Raw genomic sequence first — 23,280 nt, forward strand, 5'->3', positions numbered from 1 at the left:
GTTAGGGTTGTGTTTCTTCACCAGGGAGAGAGGACTTCGTGCCTTGCCTCCCGCTGCGGGCGGGCTCTTAGGGGCACATGCGCCTGGGAGACAGCTTCCAAGGAGCTGCACCACCTTTCCAGCCCCTCAACAGGAACCACATGGGACCCCCCGCCCCAAATCCCTCAGTCTGGGGTATATTTTTCTACTATTTTTTACCTTCTCTTCAATAAGGGAGTCCCTTATTTAATGATGTTATTTCGCCCATCTGAGATCATGCCTTGGGGCACAGCAAAGTGAAACTCCTGTGATACAACAACAGAAATTATGAGATGCAATACGAAATAATAACTAACACGATAAACTGTTACATGGATTTGGACCGGCATCTCTTCTTTGTCTTCGTTTTGGTCACTCGCACTCCTCTCGTACCTTATATCAACCATATTGCCAAGTCAACCTCTGTGGAACGGTCCTTACCTACATCTATATCAGCATCATACCAACAAAGCCACAGCCGTATCGGCAGCCCAGAGGCAGAGGGCAGACATCTGCTACAAATTCATGGGAGATTCTGCTCTCCACCCACACCGTCAAGGTTCAAACCGTTTGAGGGAGCCCGTGGCTGAACATGCTGACGACTGTGTCGTCGATCGCTTTGCTGGAAGCCTGGGAGGCAGCGCGTGGGCGCGATGCCCCTGGAGCTGCATCCACCCTAAAACAGCCGACTGATTTCACACCGCTCCGGCTGGCAAACCGTGGGAAGGGCCAACCGCGCACGAGGGCACACACACACAAACACAATGTACAAAATATTTATTTAGAACAGGTCTGCTCGCACAGCATGCTCAGCAGTCATTTCACCCCCCACACCCCCAGGCAGAGGTGCACTCAGCTCCCAACCCCCTGCGTTTATCCACTTGCCTCAAACAGACCGTCCTTCGCATCGGAGCACAAAACACAACAGAAAAAGCAACTGAGGCAAGAAATCCATCCTCTCCCTGAGCACAGGGCCTGTTTTATCCCACTTCCCACCAGCAAGCACAGACCTTGGCAGGAGCTGGGTTCTGTGCGCCCTGGGCCACCATCCCAAGCCCAGAAGGGAGCAGGGGAAAGCTGCTGTGCTGCGCTGGCAACGTGGTTTCCCTTACTCAGGAAGAAAAGGCACCAAAACAAAAGGAACGTTTCCCTTTCCCACTTGGAAAACCCTTGTTCAATATCAGTTTGGTGGCTTGGAAAAGTCTTGCTGGGGGCAAGGGGGAGAGGAGGTGAGAAGATATATTGGGTGCTCCTTATGTAAAACACCACAAATTACACTTTCGGTACTTCCAGCCTTCATTTACTTCAGAGCAGCAGACTTACTGGCATTCAGGTTTCTTTCCCCACGGTCTTTTGTAAAACCCCAACCCGGAGAAAGCTTGTCCTGCCCCCGTGCCGCAGCGCTACGCACCCATCGTGTCCTCCACATCGCAGCTTCCAGGGATCCCTGACCTCTTCTGCACCCACAGACCAAGCCCCTCCTCTTAGTGTGGGTTTTTTAAAAAAAAAAAAAACAAACAACAAAAAAACCCCAGCAGCATCATAGATTCCTCTTTTTTAAGTAATTTGCTGGCTCTCTGGTGCTTTCTCCTGGATCTCCTCGTACTTGGGCGGAGGGGTCAGTGGCTCTATCGTGATAGGGGCGGTGCTGTTCCCCTCCGTGAGGTTTAGCCTGATGTCCTTTAGGTGCAGCTTCTCCGACTTGATCCTCCGGACCTTCAGCGGCTTCAGGCGCTTGCTCAGGCGCGAGCTGTGCCGGCCGGGCTGCCGCTCCGTGCCGGGCTCTGCGCCGGTGGCTCCCTGCGGCTGGGTGCTTTCGTCGAGCCCCGTCAGCGATTCATAGGAGGGCAGGGAGACGCTGATCCTGTTGCTCCTGTCCGAGTCCCTGGGCTCAGAGTAGCCTGCGTTCATCACCTCCTCGTAGCTGGGGACGTAGTACTGGGAAGACACGTCTTCATCCTCTTCTTGACTAGAGGGGAAAAAATTAAAGCTATGAGTAGCACGTCATTTCAGCTTCACTGTGGGTAGGGGATGGAGAGAATAAAACCACCTCCCCCCTCAAAACCTTAACAAATTATTTGCCCTTCTACATTATATACCAGTGCCTTTTTGTTTGACAGAACAGATCACAACCCCACCTATATTCAGACACATGTCCGTCTTTGCTCATCACTTTCTTTCCCCGCAAAACCTCTTTTTCTATTGCACAGCAGTGATTTCTTCCCCCAGCAGAACACCGATTTCTCTCCTCCCCTCTCAACAATCAGTCAAAATACATTTGAAAGGGACATCACCCCTCTCTCTTTGCCATTCAGATATCTTTCGGGTTGGGTATCTACTTTGAGTTTTAATGCCTAGAGATTCAGCCTGCACAGGTATACTTAGCATTTCTTCTGCATTATGAAGGTACCTTTACAATCTAATAGGGAAGAACAGTTTTCTGGGAGGATGTGCACACAGAGTAGTTCTCTGCAGTCACCGATGGCAGCTCTCCCCCGCAGCACTCCCTAGGCAGCAGCCAGCAGAGCCATCGCCTCCTCCTGCTACCTCACACCCCACCTTGTCCCAACGCCCCCCGCCTCTCTCTGCACAGGCACAGGTCCCTGCACCGGGGACCGCGCCGATTCCCCGCGCTGCCGAGACGCCGGGGACTCCTCCTGCGCCCTGTGTTTGTTCAGACCGTGCCTGCTGCGGCAGCAGCCTTTGCTCTGCTCATTGGAGTTCGCCGAGCAAACAGGAGAGCCCTGCGGACTTTCACCGGGTCTAAACTCCATTTCCAGCCGCTGCAGTTGAAAGGCTGCTCGGCTGCACCCAGCGAGACAGCCCGCCCTACATCTCCTGCTCCTCTCCCTCCGCAGCCCCTCGCTCGGCCTGCCTGGCTCGCAGCAGCGATCCTGCTCTTCTGCGTTAACCATTAACCACCGCTCCAGCGTTACCTCTCAGCTGCTCCTGCACTGACGAAGCCAGGAGTGGCACGGCTCAGCAACGCTGGCTTGGCCACGGCTCCATCCAGACCCCAGCTTACACACAAACAACGCTCCCTTTCACCTACAGCACCGTAAATACAGCTGGAGTCATTCCTTCCTGATCTCCATATTTGAACCATAAACCACGACACATGCTTGCCTTTATTATTATAAGTCTGCTATCAGACTTACTCTCCTTGCTCCTGACCTCCTTGAGGAAGGATAACAGCTCTTAGTTTCATTCCTACACTCCCGCTCCCTTTTTCCCCAAAAAGGCTCACCTGTCCTCCTGGTGCGAGGGCTCTGCCGATGCCTGGTGCTGCACGCGAGCAATGTCTTCGCTTTGCCTCTTCTTGTCCCGGATATTCAAGCAGATGGAGAGCAGCAGCAGCAGCACGCCCGCCCCCACCAACACATACGCCACCGAGAAGGTCTTGCTCTTCAAAATGCCTCCGGTGCCGCGGTCGGGCTTGCTGCTGTTCCCAGCGTGGGCGGCGGGCTGGTCGGCGGGGCCGAAGCCGGGGACGAGGTTCCAGACGGCCATGATGATGCCGAGAACGAGCATCCCCAGCCCTATCGCCGTCAGGGCGTAGTGCGAGCCGTTGGCCCGAGACTGGGCCATCGCTCCTGCTGCTGGCTGGCCGGCCGGGCTGCCCCCACCTCACAGCATGGCTCGGGTCGGGGGGGGTGCAAGCCTGCTAGCATGCGTGCGGTCCCCTCCCACGGCAGGCGGCAAGCTCTGGGAAGAGACGGAAAGCGATGGTGAGTGCACGGCGGGATGCAAAGGCTATGCAGCTACCATTTCAGTGGCCACGATAACATCATTTTATTCCACTAATGCTGGAAATCTAATTCCACCGCGCCTGGGAGAGCACGGCAGGACATAACACGGCAGTCAGCAGCAGGATCGTTGCTGGCCATTCTCACCGCAACCCTTTGCTATTTTCTCGGCTGTAATATCCACCAACCCTAGGAAAAAACCAGATTACTAACATTTGCTAAGGACTTAGATTAACCATCCTTAGGAGCACAATAACTGATCTCTTCACGGCACCAAAAAAAACGCCACCAAAAAAAGTTCACTGCTTATAGAAACGCTCCCTGCTTTACGGAGCTGCGCTGCCTTAGACAAGCAGCCGCTGTCCATGCAAACTAACCTGAAACCGCTCAGAAACAAATCTCTAGCTGTACACTTCTCTGTTCCCCCTGTTCGAGATGGAGCAGGGCTGCTTGCAGCGCTGGCTGCCTGCCCTGCAACGCCTCCCTGCCCGGAGAAGAGAAAGCAAAAGTGCCGCTCTCCCAGCCAAGCCAACCCTGCGGCTTCCCCCGACTGCTGCCGGCAAGGGTTGCTCCGACAGCCAGCCCTCGGTGCAGCCCCTGGCTTGCTTCTGGCCAGCGCTTGCCCACCCCGGACTAACACACGCTGGCAGCAAGTCCCCTGGCTGCATCCCGCTGACCGCAGCAGGCTAGGGTGGGAACTCCTCCTCCACCGCCTCGACTGAGTGTCTGCGTTTTCTGAGTCGCCAGGACCAGATGTGCTCGCTTTCCAAAAATAAACACACGGAACCGCATCGCTTGGCCGCTCGCCTCCCTGACCTCGGCTTGCGAAGATGGCAGCTGCGAGCGCAACCCCTTCCTGCAAACCACAGGCGAGTAACTCGGACCCCTGCAGCAAAGCTCCCCCATCTCCACCCGAGCGAGCCTTGCAGCAGCCTCCTTTGCAGCCTCCCAGTTCTACGCACGCGCCAAAGCCCACGTGCAGCTATGCGAACGTGCCAGGGTATTCTCCTTTCCTCCCCAGCCCTGGCTTCTCGACGCTTGTTGGTGCTAGAAGTCGCCCTCAGAGATGCTGCTGCTGCGTGCTGTCTCCATATATGCCCTCACCCTTCAGCACGGCCGCCCAGTTCGACGGTCCCAAGCTTCACGTTTGCTTATTTAGCTCAAGTGCAAGCCCAGTTCACAGGGTCAAGGGCCAGAATAAACCAGCATTCCCAGAAAACAGACCAGCTCCAGCTGCTTGCAGGAAAAGACACACGCACAGCCTGGAGAGGAGAGGAGAAAGCTGCAGAGCAACTTCCCCATCGCAGCCCACTCGCCGTCTGTGCCCCAGCACAGAGGGGTGTCCCAGCCCCACCAGGCGCAGCCCTGGCCCCGCATCGGGGTTGTTGGCATTCGTGCAGATCCGGGCAGGGCAAAGTCTTCGCTCCCGAGGCCTGTCCGGGGTTATTGGGCGAACACGAGCTGCCAAGCCCTGCCCGACGGGAGCTGCCGGCAGGCAGGCAGGGGCAAGCCCGCCGTTCCCCATGGCACGGTTCAGCGCCGTGCCCAGCCCCGCTGCCAGAGCCAGCGCTGGGCTGCTGCCGTGCAGCACCGTCCATCCCTTGGGGAAGGCATCCCCTGCCCTCCTAACCTGCCCCTGCCTTTAATTCGGTCCTAGAAAGCAGCTGCTGAGGATGCGGCAAACGCTACATCCGAAAGGTCTTCACCAACAGCCCGAGAGCAACCACAACTCGGCAGCCCATCCTGCCGAGCGCTTCTGAGCCTGCGACTGCCGGTCCCAGGAGCGGCCTCTGCCCTCCTGCACGAAGTCTTTGCTCTCTGCCCGCCTGGCAGCCCGTGCCCTGCCCGCCCCTGCCAGCGGGGCACTGGGCGCACTGGGGGGAGCAGCGCCTATGTAGAGCACTGTCCACATCCCGCGCTGCCCAAACAGCCCCTTCTGCTCCGGAGAGCACCTGCAATGCAAACTCACCGCACGCTCACTGCACCGCGCAGGCTCATCAAACCATGCTCAAGGCAAAGTGCATCATACGTCCTCCTCCCTCGTCCACCCTCTGCTGCACCAGTCCCCACTCCTGGCCGCGCTGGTGATGCCCAAGCCTGTGGCGAGGACCACCGAGGCTCTGATTTATCAGCACCCCTGCTTCTCATTTTGGGTCTTCCAAACTTGGCCGTCTGGGCGGCTGTTGGGTTTTTCCTTCCATATTGATCCAAATGAGCTCCCATCTCCGTGCTATTTGGCGAAGCATTCCACAAGCAGACATCGGCCAGCCAAGATTTCACTTGCAAATTGCTGTGATGGCTTTGGGACACAGCTGCGCGCACGGTGGGCACAGAAAACACACAGGGCTGGTAACATTCACCCGTGGTGTCTAAACCTCTGTGCCCATTCCCGATCTGATCTCTCTGGCTTCCCTTGGGCACCTCACCCCTGGAAGCGGGCAGGATTTAAGCTTCTACATCATCTCTGTGACTGAAAGTTTGACACAGATCCCTCACTGTGCTGCCCTGCAGCCCAGGCAAATCAGATTAAAGCAGGAGACTTGACATACAAATAAGCAGGAGACTTGACATACAAATCTGTCTCTCCATTGCATTAGCTCTTCTTTTGGCTTTCCAGAGCACGCTCCTATCGCTGTTTTAGCAATAACCCCGGTGCCCTGACTTCAGCGGCCAGAGAAGGGAGCTCCTGCTACCTCTGTCTCGGGTCCAGCATCCCTGTCTGGAGCAGCAGGGGCAGCCCCCCCCCCGAGATGGACACCGGTCAGCACGGTGAAAGGGTGCCACAACTCAAGGGTTCAGGGAAGCCCCAAACCAACCACTGACTCACCCCAAAAATCTCGCTGTGGCCGGTACTGCATCTCCTGCGGCCGTCCCGAGCAGAGCCGGTGGAGCAGCACACGTACAGTGCCCTCCTCCCCGATCCAGCAACACAGAAATCCCCTGCTCTGTGTTGCACCGGTTTAATAATCCTCGAGGGATTTTTCCTTCATGATTTCCCCCGATTTGTTTACCAAAACCGCTCCAGAGCGCTCGCCCACTGTGCAAAGCCCCGAGAACCCGACCCTTACTCACCGTCCTTACACCATGTCAGGCGAGCCTGCTCTCTTCTTGCCCCCCCCAGCTCGCCAGCGCCACAGAGCCGGGGCTCCCATTGCCAACCTCACCCCTCCATCAGGCGGGCGAGTGGTGGCCAAGTGCTCCAGCCCCCCTCCAGCCCCTGCCTGCCTGCGTCCCCTTCCCTCCACCCGCGGCGTGGGGTCTTCCCTGCCGCCAGACCCACCTTCGTCCCCAGCCCACGCACGCCTGCGGCCCGGCGCTGCGCTGGCAATGATTTACACCAGGATCTCCGAATCATTAAACTCCACCGGCGCGGCTGCAAAGCCGGAGGCACCCGCGCCGCCTCCGCGCTCGCCCGGGCTTCCCGCACTTCTCACCGGCTCCCTGCAGGCTGCCAGAGCCAAGGGATGCTTTGTGACTTCTCTTGGGATATTTCTGACTGTTAATTTGGCACGGGAGGACTCGGGATAAGCCCTTTCTTCGAGCACCGCACGCCAACACGCCTGGACGCAACCCAAAGGCTTTTGGCACCGCGTGCAGGCGGGGCGGCAGCAGATAGCATCTTGCCCTCCGCAGGAGACTCCCGCCCTCCGCCACCACGGTCCCACGGTGGGGACACAGCCCCCCCGACAGAGTCAGCCCCGGACTGTGCTCCACATCCCGGTGCTGCCGGTGAAACGCCAACCCTGTCGGGTGACTCACGAGGAAGCACGACACCCATCGCTGCCCACGGCGGCACCCATGCTCCTCTGCCCTCCGCAACCTTTGGATTTTTCCCCTCCCATGACATCACCTTCCCACTCACGCTCCAGCAGCAACACCTCTGTCACGGGATCGCGGGAGATGAGTCTGCAGTTCGGGGAACGGGTCAAACCCCGATGCAGTCACAGGGCACAGGACGAGCTCACTTGACTGAGCTCCAGGGCTTCCTCGCTCCCGAGGAGGAGTCGGAGCACGATGCACGGCTCGCAGCATGCCGCCACGGAGCGACACGTCCCCTTGGAGCCTGCCTCCAGAAACCAGGGTGCAACTCCAGCACCAGTTGTAAAACACCAGACTAATTTTCTGGAAAATTGTAGGGGAAAATGAATCTATTCTCCAAACAGCCGAAGAGCCTACAGCCCACTGCACGTTAGCTTACGTCGGATGACCGGAGCCACAGCTCACCCTTTTCCCAAGCTGCTCCCAGGGCTGGCGGCAGTTCAGCACCCACCCCTTCCCAAGGTAAGGCCACGAGTTCCTCCAGCTCCTTTCAACAGCAATCCTCAACAGCGGAGATCAGTTGCTCGTGCGTGGGTGTTTTGAGAGCGCTTTACACCTTCTGGAGGTGGGGCTGGAAGTCCCGGGGGGTTTGGCCCCAGCCCCGGGTTGGGTGAGATGATCGGAGATGGGGGTAACGCCGAGCCGGCTGGGCTGCACCGCTCTGCCCGGCCCCGGCCCCAGGGGACAGACAGCCCCACATTAGCTCCTCCAGCAGCGGCTTCGCAGGGCGCTATCGTCATCTTCGTGCTTATGCCCAGCCAGCCTTCTCATTAACCCCCTTCCCTGCTAATTGGTGACCGCAGCACATCCGCACCAGCTCATTCCTGCAGTGGCAGTAACCTTGTGCGGAGCCCTCGTTACCCACCAGCAACACAAAACTCCACATGGAGTCAGAAAACCAACAGGTTAAGACTCAGGCAATATTTTCTCTTTTTTTGGCCCTTCTCGCTGCCCGCATTATACCTGCCCCGGCAGCAGGGACACTTCTGGCCAAATGCAGCTCAGGGGATGCGGGGAATTCCCCCGCCCCAGCGGGGAAAGTGGCGAGAGAAATACCTAGAGATATCCAGCTGAGCTGGGAAAAGCATCACTGCTGCTGATTTGGCCAATTCCTGTTCATTTGGACGGATACCCAGCCCATTTTAGAGCTTCTCACCAGGGAATACAGAGACCCGGAGGGACAGCCCCGTGCAGACTATCAGGGCTTTTCCACATTTTGCTGCTTACGCTTCCTGCCAAGAGTACACAGGAATGCACCCACGTTCATCGCTTTTTGCGTTCCCTACAGACATTTTAAGAGCTATTTCACCATCTTTTTTATTTTATTTTTATTTTTAACAACTCCTCCTCGATTGCGCTCTTGCAGACAGCACCAGGCGAGCAGCAGTGTTTTCTTAAAACTCTGCAGAAGGCGCTCCCCCCGTGCCGGTCCGGCGCCAGCCCACCCCGGCGGGGAGCCCAGGGCCCCGGCGCTGTGGCTTCCTGCAAAACAAGGGTGTCACGGGAAAGCGAAGGCTGCCCGGCCCACTCCCGGGCTCAGGATGCTGCAATCCGCCCGCCCGGCTGCCGTGGCCGCCGTGGCCACCGCAGCCACGCTGCCGAGTAACAGCGACGGGGCTCACAAAACGCCCCGTTTGCACAACACAGCGCCTGGCCCTTCTCCAGCTGAAGGCATCTGCCACCACCGCTGCATCCTTCCTAACTCCGCACACAGGCGGGCGATCAAGTCGCCACCGGTTTAAGAACCAGCACGGATCACACAAGCCACAGTAACCCTATCTACCGAGCCTTAATCGTCACCACGCAGCAGACAGCCATTAGCTTGAACTTTGCCATCGAGGTATGGGTAACTGCCTTCCAGACTCTTTTCCGCCCCATAATTTCATTACGGCCATCAGAGCAGTGCTTACTGCAAACTAATAATGGACTCAGACCAAGAGTCCTTTTAAATTTATATTTAAGGACGTTGCCATTTATTCCTGGGGATAATTCTGCCGCAGCCACTGAGACCGCGCCGGCACAAACTCACAGCAGCGCCGGAGGTCGGCGAGCCCTCGCCGTGTCCCAGCCCACCGTGTGAGCAACATCCCGTGGCTTTTCCCGAGCCTGGCTCACCCACGGAGCTGGTGCCAGCCAAACGCCTCCCGGCCAGGCTCTGCTAAACCAGAGATGGGGGGTTGGGGCGTTCGCCTCTCTTCGGGCTAGAAAAGGGAGTTGAATTGCCAGACTAGCCTGTGCACCCCGGCCTGGGAAAGCACGCCAGCCTGGGAAAATCCCAGCGCTTTGACTTAGTCTCCTTCCTGCTTGCCTTTTGACTCCACTTTGCACCTTTGTTTGGTGGTTTTTTTGTTTTTGTTTTTTTTTTTTAATTTTCCTAATCCGCTGTTTCCTGCCGGAGATACAGCCATTCCTCCCAGCGGCCTTCCCGAGGTTTTTGGTCTGTGGCCTCGCCCCGTGTCGTGCCAGATAACACTCTCCTCCAGTGCTTGTGGGCGTTATCCATCTGCCCTTCCGACGTCTTCCGACGCCGAATCTGGCACTCCTGCTGCCTCGGAGCCCTCCTGGAGTGCTTTAAGCAGCTCCTGTCACACCATGGGCGCTCCGGAGCCTTATCTCCCCTCCCCAGAGCTCCCCTCGCTGCAAGCCACTAACCCGGGATGCCACGCTGCCATCGGCCTCGCCAGTGCCGCCTTCCTCACCCTCAGCCTGGATTTTCAGCAACGTCCTTCATCCCGCTGCACCCTGACGCAGCATCGCCTCTCCTGGCACTTTGCGAACAGCCTTCTCCGACGAGCAAGACCCACGAACAAGACCTGCTGCAGGCGGCAGAGAGGAGCCAACGGGGCAGAAAGGGAGAGACGGGCGACGCAGGGGGAGGGATGGAGCCGGCTGGGCAGCCAAGCGACGCGTGGCGGCCAGGCACAAAGCAGCAGTGTTCAGCCACTCGGGCACAAGTATTTTGATAGGGATGGGGGTTTGCCGGGGGATTATGCCGCTGCACTTTACCTGCACGGCTCACACAGAATATTCAGCTGCTTCGGCAGAGCCTCGACACCAGTTTCTGCCTAAGGAATACACTGGGAAGAAGAAACGCGTTCAGGAAACAGACACACACCTGGGCTGCCAGCGGGATCTCTCCTCCAGGGCTCCGGCCAGGAGCACCGGCAGACAGCCCTGCCCGGCCCCGGCCTCCTGGGATCTCCACGGGAGCGTGGCTGCGGGCAGCGCCTTACGGCACCGCCACGGCGCCGAGCCACGCTGAGCGTCACCGACACTCAGCTACCTTCAGGGCACTGACGGCCAAACATTCCTCCTTCCCCAGGCACTTCCTGAGGATTTTCCCACCCACAGATAAAATCAAAGGCATCTCACATACTTCCGAGTCATTTCGGTTGAGGGCTGGGTTCAACATCCCCACACCCACACGTTCCTCATCGCCACCTGAGGGGGTTTCCCTTTCTGGCCGTCACACCAAGACATCCAGGGCCTTGGATGGCTGCAGGATGCTCAGCTACATCAGAGAGCCATGCAATGCTGCTGCATCCCACCGAGCAGCGGCCAAGGTCTGCGCCGGAGGAGCTTTAAGGAGCCTGAAAGCCCACCCGCAGCTGGAGCCCGTTAGCTGAAAGCCAGGACCACACCTCCTGGTGCAGCTTCATCTCACCTAGGCTCCACCATGCAAAGCCGAGGGCAGCCCGTCTCACGCGGGACGTGCTTGCAGAACTGCTGATTTCTGCTCACGTGGCTGTGCTTCCCAACAAACCCAGCTACACTGGGCTCAGAGACGCTCACCCCCACCACATCACCTCCAAAAAACAAATACCAGTGTCTTTGCAGACAGCTGCTTTGGGACACACTGCCGACGGCAGGCGCTGCTCCCCCAGGCCCGGGGAGCTTCAGCAGGGTGCAGGCGACCCTCGACACGGGTTTCCCTCGCATGCAACCTCTGCAGCAGCAAGGCACCTCAATCTACTTCTATTGCACTGGCGCTGGGTGTACTGTGGTTCCCGAGACAGCCCGTTTTTAAGTCAGTATGGGGAAGACACACACCGGGATTGCACCTGACACACACAAACATGCAGAACTGGCTTGGAAGGAAAAAACCACCCAGGCAAAGCTGTCAGCAGAAGTCAATAACCCCCCCCCAGCAGTTACGAGTCCCAGTGCTCAAAGCCTGACAGAGGCCACGCTTGGCGCAGGTGGAGCGGGGCCGCAGGCCTCCTCCCCTCCCAGCCGCCGGCGCCGGGCTACTGAAACTCGCAGCCCCCAAGAAACACCCACCTGACGGGGTTTCCTGCCCGACTTTGCCTTCCAAGCCCCAGGATATGGCGGTTCTTCCCATGCCCATCAAGACAATACAAGAATTAATCATTGCAGCAGGCAGAGATAGGAGCTTCCTAAAATCATCGTGACTGTCACGGCCCGTATCCCAAAACCACGGTGCAGGAGGGTGTGCCGACCCGGCACACGCCTAGGGTGACTAACCGCACACGCTGGGGGCCGTGGCTTCACCAGCTGCAGAACACCCGCTGCAGTTGCGGGCTCGCTTTCACGGTGGGATTTCTTTCTAAAGCAACACTTGGGAGACGTTCGCAGATTTGCCGGAGCCCTTTAAAGCTCCACGCGCTCCTTCTTTTGCAGTAATGACACGATAGGAAGAACTGCAACCCCAGTGACTGGTGTTCAGGTCATAAACCGCCCGGCACGGACCTGCCCTGCGCAGGTTTCCTTCTCTTGGTCTTTGTTTGCTTTCCAAACAGACTCGCGCAGGCACCGTCCCTTGCACCTTCCCGGGGACTGACGTCTTTGAGCAATGGGCTCGTGATACACGACTGCCCTGCCGCGGGGCCGTCTGTGGGAACCGGCTGCAGACACTGGCGGGTTTGGCGTGAGGCTCACCTCGCAGCCTCCCCTGCTCTCGACACCGGGCTGATCCTTCCCAAAAGGACAGCTACTCTTTTCCCCGCTCTTAGGAAGGCCACCCCGATTACCCGCAGGGGCCGACCAGGTGCCCCAAGCCCACATGTGACGAACGGGTGACAGCAGGGACGGACCCCCATGACACCGCCGCTCCCCAAACCCCGGCACCCCAACCCTCTAGCGCCCGCTCGCCCACACCCTGGTTTGGGGATGTTTCCCCCGCAGCCTCCCCAGGGCTGGTTTCACCTTCCCGAGCTCGGGTGGGCTCCGGCCAGCGGCTGGAGGCCCCTCGCTCCCGTGGGCCACGCTCAGAGACCCCACGGCCCCCCACGCCAGGCAGGTCCCAGCCCCGGCAAGCTGCCCCGCTGCTGGGGCTCCAGCGGGTGCGGGGGGGGCAGCTGGGGGTCCAGCACTGCACCGGGTCCTGCCCCCGCCCTGGCTCGAGCCCAGCCCGGTCCTCTAAGCCTGACCCGGTCCCGTCCCCCGCCCCGGGCACCGCGGGACCGAGCCCGCCCGACCCAGGCCTGGCCCCGACCCGCTCCCGCTCCCCGGCACGGCGGGACCGAGCCCAGCCCGCCCCGGCGGGTCCCAGCGCTCCGGCCCCGTCCCGGGGCAGGGGGTCCCGCCGCCCCCGGCCCGGCCCCACGTACCTCCCGGCGGCGGCGGCTGCGGCGGGTCCCTGCCGGGCCGGTCCGCCCTGCCCTGCCCCCCCGGGGCGGCGCTTGCAGGGCCCGGCCCCGGCGGCGGGGCGGCCCGGGGCAGCGCTGCCCGGCTCCGGCCCACCCGCAGCGGGAGCCGGCGCTGGAAAGCGGGAGGCTGGAGGCGGGCAGGAGCAGGGGGACACCTAAAACCGGCGGAGACCCCCGGGCCGGGGGGGCTCCGGCAGCCTCCCCCTCCTCTCCTTCCCCTCCACAGGCGTTTCCCGCTGCGCATCTCCCCGGCTCCCACCCGGCCGTGGGCGGCCACAGAGCGCACAGCGCCCGCAGCCCTGGCCCGGGGGGAGGCAGAGGGGATTTGCCCTCCTGGAAGCGCTTTACATCGCATCAGCCTGGCCGGGCTGGTCCTGACCGCCACTGACACGCTCTCCTCCGTCCCCCCTCCGGAGCTGTGGTTGCATTTGGTATTATCCGAAAGTTCTCAGAAAGTCGGGGGGAACTGCACAGGCGGATTTTGGTTCCCCTTCTCCAGAAGGTCTGCGCTTCCAGCAACAACGAGCTTAGTCAGGAAAGGGATGTGCTAGGGGAGCAACCAAGCAAAATTTCTTCCTTTTCCCACGCTAGTTGTGCACCCAGGCGCGAAGGGGACGGACTCCAGCCTGCCTGCTTCCCGGGGGTCCCTGCACCCCGCAGGCTGCTCCTGCAGCAGTTACTTCCTGCAATTGCTACAATCCATCATGCGATATATAAAAATTATATGGTTTTCCGCACCTCCTCCCAGGCGTGGGTCACAGCTGGGGCTGCAGATTGTGTCACCCACTCCAAGCAGGATCCGCACGGTGCTCCAAGCATCACAGCACCCATTTCTAGTTTAAAAACCAGCTAGCGAGGGATCTGCATTATGAAACCGGCTTGTACCGACGAGCAGAGCCTTTCCTCAAACGAGCAGTTCCCAGCACTGTTTGCAGAAGCCCCATTTTGAGGAACCACAACTGCTCAGGCTCATCGCTCTGTTCCACAGGGCAAAGCCAACACATCCCCACAAAGCCAGGCTTGTGTTCGCAATGAACCTGGAAAGCGCTTTTATCAGTTTGCTGCCCTCTATAAACACTCCCAGTTAACCACCCGCTCCCCAGCAAGAGCCGTTCCGGGTACGGCCCTCACCCGGGCTGCTGGCCGCGTGCCTTGGCCTCATAGCCAGACAGTCCCGTGGTTTCCAGGCTGAACCGCAGCAACCGACCCGCCGGCTCCTGCCCCCTCTTTGGTAGGACGTTACTAACGAACAATTAACCGCCGCAGTTATGCTTGGGGTTGTGGGCTGCTCCGGGGGGTGGGGAAGCGGGGAACCTCTGCACATTTCCATGCATATCTATGATGCAACTAAACAATCTTTCCATGCAATATACATACAACAATTACAAAATTACCGCTCCATAAGCAGCGGCACAGGGGGTGCAGCTGGAGGCTGGGCATCATCGGCACAGGCTGTAGCTGAGTTTTGGCAAACCCCGCCATAATTAATGCTGTGTTCAGCGTCACCTCTCCCCGGCTGCCGTTCCAGCAGCAGTGGGGACTTGCGTTTTTGCAGGCCCTTATCACGCTCAGCCTTAACAGTAAACACCACCAAGGACTCAAATTCTGTTGGAGATGACACTCAGGGTGGGTTTTTCCCAACCACGAGCAAAAAAGCAGCATTGCTACACTTGGCTGGACCAGCCACTGCAGTTTTTCCTGTCCGTCAGCCCTGCAAGTCCTTGTGAAGGCAAAAGCTATCACGAACCCAACACAACTTGTCACATCCCCTCGTGTGAGTCAGTGTGCCGCAGCCCTGCCCTGGGGGCACCGATGCTCGGGATGCCGGGTGGAAACCCCCATTTCCCTGCATCTCTCCCTGCCAGCACAACGCCGCATGGAGCCGATGGTATTTTCCACTGACTCACCTGCCCCGACTCCTCCTCCCGGTGCACGGCAGTGCTGCCCTTCGCCACTCACGATACCTTCCTTCTCTAATCACAGACCGATTTCAAGAGCCGTGCTGTAAAAAAAAAAAATTTTAAAATATATCTGCGTACGGGTTTTTTTTCCTTGTATGGACTGTTTTGCATTTTCAAGCTTGGCCACCCGCCCAGGCAAATTCCCCCCACTCCTTCCCCTCCCTGCAGCACCTTTCCGTATCAAACACAAACCTGTCATCTCGAGCAGCTCCATCAGTCAGTAGCTATAGCGGGAAGTTGTCTTCTCTGCAGGTCAGCTGCGAGAAAGCGGGGGGGAAAATGCACTTTACACAGTGACAGTCGCAGATCCTGCAGCGGGAAAGCCCAGCTGAGCAAGGTCACTCGCCCTGCCGAGGGGCCCCGGAGACGGCAAGCACAGAGGGGTCATTCATAAAGCGGCTCCTCGTGTTCCTGCTCTCCCGCTCTGCAAAGCTGAATATTGGCCAGAAACGGCCTTTTCCGCAGCAGCAGGGCCGGGTGAGCCGGAGGTGGCTGCACGTTTCTGCGTCAGCATGCTCGAGCCATTTCAGCTCTCCCTTTGCTCACTTGTTCCCTTTGGAGCAGATTTCTTTCTCCTCTCCCCTCATGATGCTGACTCAGACTGGTTTGCCCATCCTTAAATTAAGGGGGCTCGCTCGCAGCCCTCAAAGGGCAGAGCCTGGATGGCTGCTAACGCACCTGCCCTCTCCGCCGTGCACTTTGCTATGGGCTAATGCGTTCACATGCATTTCTTAGGCTCATTTGCCTTTCTAACTATAGCAGCCATCCTGGCATGGGTACTTGTCTACTGGCAGCTCGAATCCTCGACTTGCAAACACTCACTGCCCAGTCTGGGGCAGGCTGGTACCTCTCAGGGGTGTTTATCCAGCCAAATATGTGGGATAAAGACTTTGCTTGCACAGGAACACCAAGGAGGAAACAGGAGCCCCACTGGGAGCCATCAGCAGGCAACAAAAGGGCCTTTCAGAGGGGCATTTGATGCCCTGGTGCTTGCTGCAGATGCCAGCAACTCATGTTACCCTGCGTTAGTGGCAGAAATCGGTCACCAGCAGTTTTCCCCTGCTTTTTTCTGCTCAAAGGAAGGTGCTCAACACGTACGTTAAAATCACTGCTGCAAAGCCCAGCCCAGAGTGCAGCCGCGTCCCAGGATTCCTTCAAACCCTTCCAACAGCGAGCCAAAACCACTGCTCCGGGTGACAGGCCACTCCTGGATACCTGCGGCCGGGTGGCTTGTGCTGAAAGAGGAGAAGCCCATCCATTTGAGTCAGGTCAGCAGAGCCACCAGACTGCATATGTATATTAATACAGGGAGTTATTTTCTACAGTTAATTAGCACCAGAAATACAACACAACTGGGCCTGGGAAGGATGCTCAGGTTTCTACTCCCTCCGTCTCCCCAGTCCCACCACCCCTGAGCCACCCCCTCCCTTGACAGCACAGCCTTTCAGGAGGGGGGAGGTTTGATTCCCCCCTCCCCGGGCTGGGGGACAGTCGTGTCCCGGGCACTTGCACCCCTCCACGAGCAGGTCACCGGCTGCTGGCAGCGGGGGAGGTGAATTTCTGTACAAAGCCTGCAAAGCTGCACCAGCAACGAGCACAGGAAAACAAAACAGGGGGGCCCGGGGCAGCCCGAGTACCGCTTACATGATCCCTCCCTGGCTGTGCTAATTAATCGTCGTAACACTCACGTGAAGCGAGGGCTGGTGCAGCCCCGTTGCACAGATTGGGGGCAAAACCCCTGTGGTGGCGAGTCCCGACACGCTGCACGCAACCTGCCCTCGGGGGCCGCATCCAGCCCCTTCCCCAGCACTGACAACACAAGGCGCCCGGCTCCTCGCTCGCCGCGGCTGCCGGCGCATGGGTAAACAGGAGCACAATGTTTGCCAGGCACACCATCTGCCTGGGGAGCAGCCGCGCCGCAGCCATCTGCACCGGCAAGCTGGCTTTGGTGGCCGTGCCGCGGCCTTCTGCTCCCAGCCGCAGCCTGGCTCCAAATTCCCGGCCCCGCGCTCCAGCCCAGGCACTTTTCCCGTGGGGACGTGGAACACGGCAGAGTCCCGGCTTTGCCCCTGGGATGAAAGTCCATCCCAGTCTGCTGTGGGATGGGCTCCCTGCCCGGCTGCGGGCTTCACTCTCAGATCCCAGTTCCCAGCCCACAGGCACTGGTCTATACTGGTATCTCCCTTCCCCATGCCTTGGTATCTATACCCCGATTTGGAGAGCCCCTGCCAAGGCTGCAGGCTGGGAACCTGCCGTGCAAGTGGAAAAACCGAGCAAAAGCGGCAGCCCAGGAGGCATTTCCGCACGCTCCTGCTTGGCACGATCCTCGGGGAAGGATGCGACCTGCCGGCACCTCCCCGGCGAGGCGAGGAGCCAGCTCTGCCCCTGCGCGGCCCTTCACGCCGGGACTGCGCTTCCGAGGCGGCGCAGGCAGTGGGCGTCCCTGGGGGCTGCCGGGACGCGGCGTAGAGGACGGTGGTTCCGGTACAACCAGTCTAACCACCACGCCAGGTCGCCGTCTGCCATTTCAAGCACGCGCATGTCCGCAGCCTGGAAAACGGCGTAAGTAAAGCTGCTGCATGAAGAACAATTCCTCCTGGCGCCGATCCGGGGGCTGCTGCACCTCTTCGGCGATGCTCCGGCTTAGCCCTGCCTTGCCAAAGCGCAGCTTGGCTGGGCAGGACAAACCCCCCCCTCGCTGCCAGTGCAACGCGTGGGAGGGGGTCGAGGAACTTCTTCATTTTCCTTGGGGCTTCTGTGTCCTGGTTTGTGCCATGGGGAAGCGAGTGGCTTGGTCAGGACAAGGGAGGGCGTGGGAATACGAGATCCAGGGCTTGAGGATAACAGGGCTGGAAAAGAGGAGCTGCCGTGGTGCCGTGTGGCTGGATGTTTAAAAGGGCTGAGCAGAAGTTTAACGTAGCTTTGCAGAACCAGGAGCAGATGGCAAGCGACGGCTTGTGCCTGGGAAAGGGAAAATGCTGGGAAATCACTCACCAGCGATGAGAAAACTCCAAGGAAACCGTATTACCTGGATACGGGGCCTGATGGCAGCTCTGGTGTCCCGGTCGGATGGAGCAGAGCAGCCCAGCCTGCGCTGCTGCCGGTGCTCGTGGCTGCACCAGGTTGGGGCTGAAGCGGGAGACAGTTGCAGGACCCACGCTCACTCGGCAGAGTGGGACGTCCCAAAGGCCACGCGGGATGCCTGTGGCGAGGGATGCTTTCGGGTACTGCCACGTCCCCTGGGCTGCGCAGCCAAGGACTCAGAAAGGCATTTCCAGCATCGGCTTCGTACACGCAAAGCAGCCAGACTAGAAGACAACTTCAAGGAAAACACTGAAAATGGGGGAATAAATGACAGGGACATTTCCAAATTTTCAGCGATCGCGAGCAATAAATCAGTAGCCTCAGTGGCAGCCCTTGACACCAGTGTTTGCAGAGATGCCACCGTTTGTGGCCCCCATCACCCACAGTCTGTGACCGACCACGTCTCAAAACCCACCAACCATCCTGACAATTTATTCAGGTGTTTAACGTACACAGGTTTATCTCTTTAATGCAAAAGGTAAGTCCCAGGGAGGAGAGATCACCTGCCTAAAGCGATGGGGCGAGCCACTGCCAAGGCAGGAAACCTCCCCAGGACTCCCCCCTGCTTTCCTGCTGCAGCCTCTCAAACCCGCTCCTGACCTACAGGTTATCCGTCCGCGGCCGCGGTGCGACGGGTAAACACGGCTTCGGTTGCAATGCCCGGACCAGCACGGCTTCCTTATGCGCCGGTAAAGGAGCGCAGCGGTCCCCAGGTGCCCCCCTCTGCAGGGCACCCGGCCGTCCCGGCATAACACCTCGTGAGCGGCGATAGGGTATTTTCCATTCTTGGTCTAAAGTCCTCGCCGGGGAAACACGTTTGTGACTCCGTCTGCACAGTTATCGGTGCGAAGTGCACAAAACACCGCGAGTCAGACCTAAAATAAACACACCCTGGTCTTAAAAACTACCTCGCATTGCGCTTATTTGGCTGCTTGCTTCATCTTCGAGGCACGGGCAATTCCTACTTTCAGCCAGGAGCGCTGCGGGGGGTTCGCTGACTTTGGGCAACAGAAGTCAACCGGATACACAAGCCTTTGGCCAGTGGGGAGCCACAGCGGGCACAAGGGTCACCGGGGTGGCTGCAGTGTCCCCTGCATTTCCCGGGGCGGCTGCAGCGCTCCCGGCCAGAGGCACCGCAGCGGGCAGGAGGCCTGGATGCGGCTCGGGGACTGCTCACACGATGGCAGCATCGCAGCACGCTGCAGGAGGGACGCAGCGGGGCCACGGTCGACATGCAAGAAGGATGCAGCAACCGTGCAGCAGGGATGCAGCGGGGACAGGCTCCTGCAGCCCTGGTGTGCCCGCCCTCCACTGCCAGGGAGAGGCAGGTCAGGGGGGATGAAGCCACCAAGGGGACACCCCTCAGCCCGGACATCACCCACGGACCGCAGGGAACACAAGCCCCCTCTGCTCGCCCCGGCTGCAACCGGCTCCGGTGCAGAAGACGACACCCATTTCCCCCTCCCCAGGGACAGGCGACCCAGGACACCCGGCGCGGTCCCCATGGCGCAGGGACAGGTGTCTGCTACAACCGGCGAGCAGCAGAAGCTGCGCCAGGACCGGTGTTGCACCCACAGCTCTGCCGCGCTCCCGGCTGCCAAAGGGCACCCGGAGCTTTTGAAACCACGGCTGGGGTGGGCGAGCACCCGCACTCCATCCCTTGCATGCTGAAAGTGAAGGGCAGAAACAAATATTTGCAGGGAACCGCCCCAAGTGCAGCAAACCTCGCCACGGCCTGCGCCCCGCCACTCTGCAGTTACACTTCCATGCAATGTTTAATTCCCGTTAACACTCTATTACAGCTTCAGCTGACAGAGCTATATAGCCAGCTGGCTTCCAGATATTTTTTTCTTTTTGTTTTGCTCAAACTCTCCCCATTTCAGACTGTGGTGGCTCTTACCTGCTCTGCAGCTGCGCACAAACCCAGAAGGATGTTTCTGTTAAAAAAAAAAAAAAAAAAAAAAGGTACATCTCTTCATCTCTACCCTCATTATGGTTTTGAAAAACAGAAAATCATTGCAGGTCTTGTCTGATCTTTTTTTTCCCCCGGTTGCTTGTAGCTTGAGTACCTCGAGTGCCTCCGACTGCAGAGAGCGGGTCCAGGGGATGCTTCCCCCGCAGGGCAGCCCGACCCCCCCATCCCTCCCAGGGATGCCACCACCTCCCCCGCTGCGCCCACAAGCCAGGCGCCCGCAGCCCTCGCCCCCGCACGCCCGTCCTCCGCTTCGCTCCAGCCTGCGAACCCAGCCAGAGCCCCCAGGCCCCGCTGGAGTGCTGGCACAACCCCACCAGTGACAAACGCCATCCCTAAATAATTAATAATGATTTATCCCTCTGTAAATTATTAACAGTAATTTATCCACTAGCAAGCGGTAGCGCACAGAAACTTCTCGTTTCTCTGTCCCACCTGCTTTTCTTGGCATTACATCTTCCGTATCCGAGGGGGACGTCTCCTGGCTATTCCCCCACATTCCCAAATCTTCCCTTACCTTAAATCCCCATTTTATACGGCCGCACCGACGGCCCCAGCCTCCCGCCAGCGGTGCCATGTCCGGGTGCAAGCGCTCGGCCAGCGGCTGGTTGTGGGAAGAGCCGGTCCAGGGATGCAGCCTTCTCCTGCATCCCCCCCACCCCAGGGACCCCCGATTCGCAGCCAGGGCAGGGGTGACGCTCACCCTGCCTGCACCCACGGGGCTTGTGCCCGGTGCCACCACAGCAATGCCCACATGCCACCGCCAGCGTCAGCCCAGGATTCTCCATCAGGCAACCAATTAAATCACGTGGAGTTCATCCGTACTTTAAAATAAGCTTTATTTAGATCTTTTATAATTTTATATTTGCATCCATGCCTTCAAGGATTCTCCCCCACTCACATGGGGAAAAGTTAAATCTAATGTTACCCATAATTCATATGCTATTTAACGAAGTTCTCTTTTAAATAAATCATCCTCTTAGTAATTTTTAGAATTATTTCCTAATTTACAAAAAAGCTGAAATGCAAAGGAAACTACTCGATAACAAGGAGATTGCTCATCTGCTCCGGTGGTTTATAGTTTAAATTATAAAAACGCAAGGAGAACAAAAAAAAAAAAAAACAACAAACAAAAACCCAAAATCCCCCCCCCCCCCCAAACCAACAAAACGTATAAAAATGCTTCTCTGCAGAGAAAGATGCCACGGGGCAAACCCTGCCCTGCCACCCCCCGTGGCCTCTCCGCATCATCCCGTTAGCAGGAATACACAGCGCAAGGGCATCGGCGGTTTAGTTCGGTGATTTAAGACAAAATACCCCTTTTTCAACCAGGGCGTGCGTATCGGAATTAAGAAAAATAATACACTATTATAGCATCATTAAATAAATCTTAATACATTTTTAAGAGCTTAAAATTATATCGTAAGCATTAAAGCATAAGGTACTTATCTTGGCATAAGCAGAGCGCGGTGCGTGTTAGTGGAGAGGGGAAGGGGCCGCCGCGCCGGGGGGGTGGTTTTGGGGCATTTCCAGGGGATTTGGAAGCACAAGCTCCACCTGCGCTTAAAAATCACCCCGGCGCCAGAAAAACCTCCCTGGCGGGCACTCGTACCGATTTCCCCGGCCCCCCCGACGGCGATAACACCCCAAATGGGAGCGGGGTGGCCGGCCCCGGCCGGACAACGGGGATATCTCGGGATATTGCCTCTCCCCTCCTCCCAGCTCATGCCGGATCCCCTAAATTTTACTCGAAGCAAAGGGCGAGCCCCCCAAATGCGGGGAAAAACCACGGGCAAAGCTCCCACCAGCTTCCCCCCCGTCTGATTTCCCAGCGATTATTTAGGTTTGCGTTTTCCAAGGCGTTAAGTGCTCCTGGGGCACCTGCAGCCGCGGGGCCGAGGGAGCCCGGGGCGGGGGTCCGTGGCTCCAGCCCCCCCCGGCAGCAGCTTCCCAGGACAGTACAGTACAAACACACCCTTCCTCCTCCCCGCCCCATCCCAACCGACATGGAAAAATATAAAAATCCCAAAACTTCTGCAATAATTTAGTTAGAATAGCTCCTCTGGGTTTGTGCAAATAAATTAAAACAACTAAAAAGGAACGTTAAAACACTTATTTCCAGACCGGCAGGCGTTACAACCAGCCCGTGTCGCCTCCGCGGGGTTCGGCCAGGAAGACATCACAGCGAATGAGATTTTTTTTTTTTTTTTGCGTGTGTGTGTTTTCTCTCTAAGGTCCCTCAGCTGGGCAGGTCCTTCGTCCCCAAGCAAGGACATCCCGCGGGCTGGGCTCCGGAAAACAGCGGTTTCGGACAAGAGACGTCACAAGCACAAAGTGCACAATATTTCTGGTATTTACAGAGACACAGCAGTCCTTCAAGTTTCAAGTTTCGTCAAAAGAAGGAGGAAATAAAACAAAAAAACAACTGACAAAAAAACTAACCCAAACCGACAAACTGAAGCGACAACAAAGGAGTTACCGGTATGGAAAAAAACACAAAAAAAAGGGATAAAAACTGAAGTTACGACACAGCTGCATCGCTCCCAAGACAACAGGTAACACGTCCACAGGCGGGGCTGGGGGGGAGTATGTACATCGGCGACGGCGAGGCCGGGGAGAGGCTCCCGGCGCTCGCCCGGCGCGGGGGGGTCACCAGTCCGCGTCCTCCTCGATGTAGTAGTCGGGGGCCGTACCGTCGAAGAGGCCGGGGTCGAGGGACTTGCGCTGCTTCCCCCGAGCGAACACCCTGGAGATGGAGCCGAAGCCCATCTTCTCTTTCTTCTTTTTCCGTTTTTGGTCTTCCAGGTCCTCTAGAGACTGCGGGGGGAGAGGACACGAGCTCGGTCACTGAGCTTTTCGTTCACCCCCCCAGCCCCACACTGGGGACAATGGACCACAGGGTCCAGGTCCCAAAAAATATTTGGGTCCAGGTCCAAAGCAGTGTTGAGGGATTTTGGCTTCTTAATTCAACCAGGTCAGGATTTCAGCTCCTGGTACGTAAGGATGGGCAGAGCAAGGGTCTGTCCACAGCTTGCTCAAACACTCCGCCGTTTTAGGGTCAAATACAGAAG

General features: G+C 58.2%; 2 protein-coding genes across 6 annotated transcripts in view; both read right to left on the reverse strand.

Annotated features, from left to right (window-relative positions):
- Positions 1–780: 780 nt before the first annotated feature.
- Positions 781–15,581, reverse strand: TMEM51 (transmembrane protein 51). 2 transcript variants are annotated; one of them, XM_075172089.1, is made up of 4 exons: positions 15,346–15,581; positions 15,100–15,194; positions 3,266–3,723; positions 781–1,987 (listed from the first exon to the last, which is right to left on the reverse strand). In XM_075172089.1, exons 3-4 carry the CDS (start codon positions 3,604–3,606, stop codon positions 1,576–1,578), a joined length of 753 nt encoding a protein of 250 aa, XP_075028190.1. In that variant the 5' UTR covers positions 3,607–3,723; positions 15,100–15,194; positions 15,346–15,581; the 3' UTR covers positions 781–1,575. The 2 variants fall into 2 exon arrangements, with proteins under 2 accessions (XP_075028190.1, XP_075028191.1); XM_075172090.1 differs by lacking the exons at positions 15,100–15,194; positions 15,346–15,581 and adding an exon at positions 13,154–13,207.
- A 5,450-nt stretch (positions 15,582–21,031) lies between these two features.
- Positions 21,032–23,280, reverse strand: part of KAZN (kazrin, periplakin interacting protein) — a 243,457-nt gene continuing 241,208 nt past the window's right edge. For all 4 annotated transcript variants that reach the window (XM_075172635.1, XM_075172633.1, XM_075172634.1 and 1 more), the window contains one exon: positions 21,032–23,026. In XM_075172635.1, coding sequence (XP_075028736.1) covers positions 22,859–23,026 — 168 coding nt within the window. In that variant the 3' untranslated portion in view covers positions 21,032–22,858. The remainder of the gene's footprint in view (positions 23,027–23,280) is intronic.

This window comes from Calonectris borealis, chromosome 23 (assembly GCF_964195595.1).
Source record: "Calonectris borealis chromosome 23, bCalBor7.hap1.2, whole genome shotgun sequence".
Lineage (NCBI taxonomy): Eukaryota > Metazoa > Chordata > Aves > Procellariiformes > Procellariidae > Calonectris > Calonectris borealis.

What these genes read in the sequence shown, in the direction of transcription:
- TMEM51 (XM_075172089.1), bottom strand. Translation starts at nt 3,606, where the DNA reads ATGGCCCAGTCTCGGGCCAACGGCTCGCACTACGCCCTGACGGCGATA. An exon ending in CCCTCGCACCAGGAGGACAG is followed by an intron (nt 1,988 to 3,265) that starts GTGAGCCTTTTT and finishes TTTCCCCTCTAG; the next exon opens with TCAAGAAGAGGATGAAGACG.